The following is a 7,052-nucleotide window of genomic DNA, read 5'->3' as shown; positions in this document are numbered from 1 at the left end:
CAGGAGATTTTTAGGATGGAGGCACTTTGTGCAAATGGTTTGATTTTATAGGCTTTATTGATTGAATGTGAATTGTGCATCAGGAGACAAGGGCATCTGTCATCATACAGAGCAGAGACTGATTGAGCAATAATTCACAACAGGAAGCAAAAAATGATTTATACCAAGAAAGAATTTTTCTTTGACTAATGCGCAGAATCAGAATTGCTGAACTAAAGTGCAGTCAACTCAAGGGGTTAACTTACGAGCTAGGTACTAGTGCTTTCATAGCAGAAGCTGAGACTTCTCTCCCCACTGTGATCCCAAATAATGACATTTTCCAGCCACGTGACAATTCTGTAGTTCTCAAAATCTACTGGGTGGCTTTAATGTATGCAGGGCATAGATGAGAAACTCTTCTCAAGAGCTTCCCTTCTTGCTGGAGTGAGCCACAATGTATTTGATCCCTTGAAAGATCTTGTCTTTGTTGTTTGACACATTCAGTCTTGCTGACTGGAAGAGTTTGGTGATGTCTCCCACATGATAGAGACAGCGAACTGGGGTGAATCTAATTCTCCATTCTGTCACATAGGCTGAAAGCAAAGAGAGAAAAGATGTGAATACATTTTTAGGATGATAATACTACTGTAGTGTCAAAAACAACTATTACTATTATTATGATTGCATTCTAGGGTTCCCAGGCCGTCGTGAGAGGAATATCTTGCTTCCAAGACTTAAGGAGAAGAATCAAATGAGGCTCATGTATGGGAAAAAGGGTTTCACAAATGCTCTACTCCCAATCCAAAAGCATCTGAATGTTTTGTCTACAGCGATCAGCAGTGACATAGTTAATATAGTTGAACTGTCATCTTTAGGGTTTAGAGTCAACAACCTCCTGAACTGAAATGGATACTTTGCACTTTTCAGAGCTATTGAATCTGGTTTTCTACAGACTTTTTCTACAGAATTTCCTTTAATTCTATCAAATTCATTCTCCTATTTTCCCTGCTTTCTACCCCTCCCTCAGCTATTCTTTGGTCTCCTTGCTTTTCTCATAGTGTTCCATATTCAGCATGTTTGTGAAAAAAACAGGGAGCAGATGTACTCAATGCTTTTTTTTGCCTCTGTCTTCACGAACAAGATCAGCTCCCAGACTACTGCACTGGGCAGCACAGCATGGGGAGGAGGTGACCAGCCCTCTGTGGAGAAAGAAGTGGTTTGGGACTATTTAGAAAAGCTGAATGAGCACAAGTCCATGGGGCCGGATGCGCTGCATTCGAGAGTGCTAAAGGAGTTGGCAGATGTGATTGCAGAGCCATTGCCCATTATCTTTGAAAACTCATGGAGATTGGGGGAAGTCTCGGACGACTGGGCTAAAAAGGCTAATGTAGTGCCTATCTTTAAAAAAGGGAAGAAGGAGAATCCTGGGAACTACAGGCCAATCAGCCTCATCTCAGTCCCTGGAAAAATCATGGAGCAGGTCCTCAAGGAATCAATTCTGAAGCACTTAGAGGAGAGGAAAGTGATCAGGAACAGTCAGCATGGATTCACCAAGGGCAAGTCATGCCTGACTAATCTAATTGCCTTCTATGATGAGATAACTGGCTCTGTGGATGAGGGGAAAGCCGTGGACGTGTAGTTCCTTGATCTTAGCAAAGCTTTTGACACAGTCTCCCACAGTATTCTTGCCAGCAAGTTAAAAAAGTATGGGCTGGATGAATGGGCTATAAGGTGGATAGAAAGTTAGCTAAATTGTCAGGCTCAGTGGGTAGTGATCAATGGTTCCATGTCTAGTTGGCAGCTGGTATCAAGTGGAGTGCCCCAAGGGTCAGCCCTCGGGCCGGTTTTGTTCAATATCTTCATTAATGATCTGGAGGATGGTGTGGATTGCACCCTCAGCAAGTTTGCAGATGACACTAAACTGGGAGGAGAGGTAGATACACTGGAGGGTAGGGATAGAGGGACCTAGACAAATTAGAGGATTGGGCCAAAAGAAATCTGATGAGGTTCAACAAGGACAAGTGCAGAGTCCTGCATTTAGGAGGGAAGAATCCCATGCACCACTACAGACTAGGGACTGAATGGCTCGGGAGCAGTTCTGCAGAAAAGGACTAGGGGTTACAGTGGACGAGAAGCTGGATATGAGTCAATAGTGTGCCCTTGTTGCCAAGAAGGCCAATGGCATTTTGGGATGTATAAGTAGGGGCATTGCCAGCAGATCGAGGGACGTGATCGTTCCCCTCTATTCGACATTGGTGAGGCCTCATCTGGAGTACTGTGTCCAGTTTTGGGCCCCACACTACAAGAAGGATGTGGAAAAATTGGAAAGAGTTCAGTGGAGAACAACAAAAATGATTAGGGGACTGGAACACATGACTTATGAGGAGAGGCTGAGGGAACTGGGATTGTTTAGTCTGTGGAAGAGAAGAATGAGGGGGGATTTGATAGCTGCTTTCAACTACCTGAAAGGGGGTTCCAAAGAGGATGGATCAAGACTGTTCTCAGTGGTAGCAGATGACAGAACAAGGAGTAATGGTCTCAAGTTGCAGTGGGGGAGGTTTAGGTTGGATATTAGGAAAAACTTTGTCACTAGGAGGGTTGTGAAACACTGTAATGCGTTACCTAGGGAGGTGGTGGAATCTCCTTCCTTCGAAGTTTTTAAGGTCAGGCTTGACAAAGCCCTGGCTGGGATGATTTAGTTGGGGATTGGTCCTGCTTTGAGCAGGGGGTTGGACTAGATGACTTCCTGAGGTCCCTTCCAACCCTGATATTCTATGATTCTCTCATTTGCACTAAGATAAATTAATCTAGAGTACAACCTATGCATCTACCTGTCCAGGGATTTCAAGGGAAACAATGGAATTTCGGTGCCTAATTCCATTAGGCTCCCTTAAAAATATTGCCCCTAAGTTCTTATAAGACTCCCATCATTATAGGAACAGAACATCTAATCGCATGACACTCTGCATTCACAGTGGCTCAAAAATCAAGAGAAACAGAACTTGTACAGAACATACGGGTATCTGAGCTGGTTTAACTCACATGCCCAGACAGCTGAGAGAACGTTAAAGGTTTTCCCATTTTTAGACTCCTTTGCATTCCTCTCTGAATTTGTCTTTATATGCCAGACTCATCTCTTCATTGCACTAGTGTAAATCTACATTTATTCCTTCGACTTCATTTGTGTAACAGAGAGAAGATTGGTCCCTGTGTCTAGACGGGAGCTAAAAAAAGAAGGTGCCTGATTCTGAACTCAAGGAGTCATTTGATGAAACTGAAAATCTGTAAATGTAAAAATCATAAAAGCAAAGATTTTTATTTATATAAAACAAAAAATAACCTATGGGACTCACTGCACATAATATTAAAGCCAAGAGTACAGTAGGATTCAAAACACAGGTAGACATCTTCATGAATATTTTCAAGATTCACATTTAAATTAGTTAATTTTTTTTTAAAAAATGGAAGGGATATAGGCCAGATTTTGAAAGGTATTGAGTTGTGGAAAGATACTGATAGGCAACTGGTGAGATTTTCAAAAGCAGCTAAGTAGATTAGGTGCCTAATTCACCTAAGCACTTTATGAATCCCACTAGGTGGCTACCTTCATCTGTAGACACCTACGTACATTTAAAAATTTGGCTTAAAATGTTTAGAAATCAGAGCCAATCCCACCCCCCACACACACATAGAGGCTAGTGACAAACATCCCCTATGGCAGATAACTCTGTAACTACATAATCTGTAAAAAGAAAAGGAGTACTTGTGGCACCTTAGAGATTAACAAATTTATTAGAGCATAAGCTTTCGTGAGCTACAGCTCACTTCATCGGATGCATTTGGTGGAAAAAACAGAGGAGAGATTTATATACACACACACAGAGAACATGAAACAATGGGTTTATCATACACACTGTAAGGAGAGTGATCACTTAAGATAAGCCATCACCAGCAGCGGGGGGGGAAAGGAGGAAAACCTTTCATGGCGACAAGCAAGGTAGGCTAATTCCAGCAGTTAACAAGAATATCAGAGGAACAGTGGGGGGTGGGGTGGGAGGGAGAAATACCATGGGGAAATAGTTTTACTTTGTGTAATGACTCATCCATTCCCAGTCTCTATTCAAGCCTAAGTTAATTGTATCCAGTTTGCAAATTAATTCCAATTCAGCAGTCTCTCGTTGGAGTCTGTTTTTGAAGCTTTTTTGTTGAAGGATAGCCACTCTTAGGTCTGTGATCGAGTGACCAGAGAGATTGAAGTGTTCTCCAACTGGTTTTTGAATGTTATAATTCTTGACGTCTGATTTGTGTCCATTCAAAACCCCTCCAACGCATCATCAAGGATCTACAACCTATCCTGAAGGACGAGCCATCGCTCTCTCAGATCTTGGGAGACAGACCAGTCCTTGCTTACAGACAGCCCCCCAATCTGAAGCAAATACTCACCAGCAACCACACACCACACAACAGAACCACTAACCCAGGAACCTATCCTTGCAACAAAGCCCGTTGCCAACTCTGTCCACATATCTATTCAGGGGATACCATCATAGGGCCTAATCACATCAGCCACACTATCAGAGGCTCGTTCACCTGCGCATCTACCAATGTGATATATGCCATCATGTGCCAGCAATGCCCCTCTGCCATGTACATTGGCCAAACTGGACAGTCTCTACGTAAAAGAATGAATGGACACAAATCAGACGTCAAGAATTATAACATTCAAAAACCAGTTGGAGAACACTTCAATCTCTCTGGTCACTCGATCACAGACCTAAGAGTGGCTATACTTCAACAAAAAAGCTTCAAAAACAGACTCCAACGAGAGACTGCTGAATTGGAATTAATTTGCAAACTGGATACAATTAACTTAGGCTTGAATAGAGACTGGGAATGGATGAGTCATTACACAAAGTAAAACTATTTCCCCATGGTATTTCTCCCTCCCACCCCACCCCCCACTGTTCCTCTGATATTCTTGTTAACTGCTGGAATTAGCCTACCTGCTTGTCACCATGAAAGGTTTTCCTCCTTCCCCCCCCTGCTGTTGGTGATGGCTTATCTTAAGTGATCACTCTCCTTACAGTGTGTATGATAAACCCATTGTTTCATGTTCTCTGTGTGTGTGTATATAAATCTCTCCTCTGTTTTTTCCACCAAATGCATCCGATGAAGTGAGCTGTAGCTCACGAAAGCTTATGCTCTAATAAATTTGTTAGTCTCTAAGGTGCCACAAGTACTCCTTTTCTTTTTGCGAATACAGACTAACACGGCTGCTACTCTGAAATACATAATCTGTGATTTCTCCCAACTTCCTCTTGAGCTTCTGTTACTGGATACCCTCTAACATAGGACACTGGACTAGATACATCTGACATTTTATCCGATTCCCTATGTCCCTTTGCTACCTTACCCCAAACCAAACTAGATGCAGCAGGCGTGACATGAAAGTTACCCGGACAATTCACTTTGTTGAAAAGTGGGAAGTACATGACGGTAGGTGCACCCTCTCCTCTGAAGATGTAGCAGTCAGAGGGGTTATCTGGCTCTTGGAGCAATTTCTCGTCTATCTCAGGAAATGGGATGCAGTTTTCTTTACAGTTTTTGGCAGTTTGCTTGAGAGCCTGTAAGTGAAGGGATCGTGATTATTTTATTGAAAAGAACTGCTGTCCACAAGACCAGATAGCTCAAAACAGATAGCTCAAAATCAAACTTTCTCTCTGAGTCCTCTACTAATTGACTATGCAGAAAACCTCCAATGGAAACCATACCCTCTTCTTGGGATACCATACCCTTCCTATCTTGGGATAGGAAGAATGTTTGTGTAGCAATGCATGACTGTCTACAAGGAAACCCCATAGCTGGGATTTCCAAAGAAGCTTAAAGGAGCATGAATTTATCTCCCAGGAAAAGTCAATATGGGTTGGACACTGAACTCACTTAAGAGCCTTTAAAAATCTCAGCCCACAGCCGTAAGCATAGATCAAACATAGCACATTGAGTTCAGTACCCAAGAACAGAGCTAGAAGGTTCACGGCACCCCATAACTATTCAACTGGGATAGATCTCAGTGGTTCAGTAGGACCCGAAGGAGCGCTCCATGTAAGCTCGAAAGCTTGTCTCTTGCACCAATGCTAGAAGGTCCAGTAAAAGAAATTACCTCGCCCACCTTGGTACAGTAGGAGACATGGGTCAATATTCATCCCCAGTATTCGACACATGAATGCTCAAGGCTACCAAAGGTTCATCTTTCACTTAAGGTGAAAAACAGATTTCCTTCCTTGAGATCACTATGGGGTACATTTTCTAAGGCACACATGGGAATTTGTTGTCCTACTTCCATTGATTAAGTCATAAAACTGTCCATTGTGCATTTGAAAATCTCCTCCTGTAGAGATCCATTGGGCCCTGGGACACCTCACAAAAGTGTTAGTGTTGATTCAAGTCGGCTGACCAACTTGCTACTTGGATGGTAGGATTCTTTCCACTAAACATTTCCCCAGCAGGTTAGAAGGGGATGGGACTCTTTGCTTCCTTCCTGTCCTGAACTGTTTTCCAGAAATAAAGTAAAGAAAATACTGTTTGATTGTTTTTTAAAGATTGTAAATTTCTTTGTTGGATTCTTATCTCTTGGGATCAGGGACAGTGTATTTTTCTGTGTTCAAATATCACCTGTCACAATGGTCCCTCATTACTAATTTGAATGACTGTAGAAATGTAATAATGATAGGATTTATTGGATTTATTTATTTTATTTTTTCCTTGAAAAAAAGAAAAAGGACACTAAGCTATCTAAACTACTATATGCCACAAGGGGCCACAACAATGGTTCCCGTAACCCACCCAGCAGTATTGTTAATCTATCCAACTATACTCTTAGCCCAGCAGAAGAATCTGTCCTATCTCGGGGCCTCTCCTTTTGCCCCTCCACCCCCACGAACATGATACAGTTCTGTGGTGACCTAGAATCCTATTTTCGATGTCTCAGACTCAAGGAATATTTCCAACACACCTCTGACCAACATATTAACCCACAGAGACCTTCCTGCCAACACTACAAAAAGAAGGATTCT

The 7,052-nt window shown here is 42.3% G+C and overlaps 1 protein-coding gene across 1 annotated transcript in view; it reads right to left on the bottom strand.

The window, feature by feature from the left end:
• Positions 1 to 28: 28 nt before the first annotated feature.
• The window catches only part of LOC119841600 (cytosolic phospholipase A2 gamma-like), a 33,314-nt gene continuing 26,290 nt past the window's right edge, over positions 29 to 7,052 (bottom strand). The window contains exons 13-14 of the mRNA XM_043496162.1: positions 5,435 to 5,623; positions 29 to 572 (exon numbers count right to left, since the gene is read on the bottom strand). Coding sequence (XP_043352097.1) covers positions 400 to 572; positions 5,435 to 5,623 — 362 coding nt within the window. The 3' untranslated portion in view covers positions 29 to 399. The remainder of the gene's footprint in view (positions 573 to 5,434; positions 5,624 to 7,052) is intronic.

Source organism: Dermochelys coriacea, chromosome 13, assembly GCF_009764565.3.
Source record: "Dermochelys coriacea isolate rDerCor1 chromosome 13, rDerCor1.pri.v4, whole genome shotgun sequence".
Lineage (NCBI taxonomy): Eukaryota > Metazoa > Chordata > Testudines > Dermochelyidae > Dermochelys > Dermochelys coriacea.
Note: the sequence above shows the minus strand (reverse complement) of the source record. Positions and strands in the feature narration are given on the sequence as shown.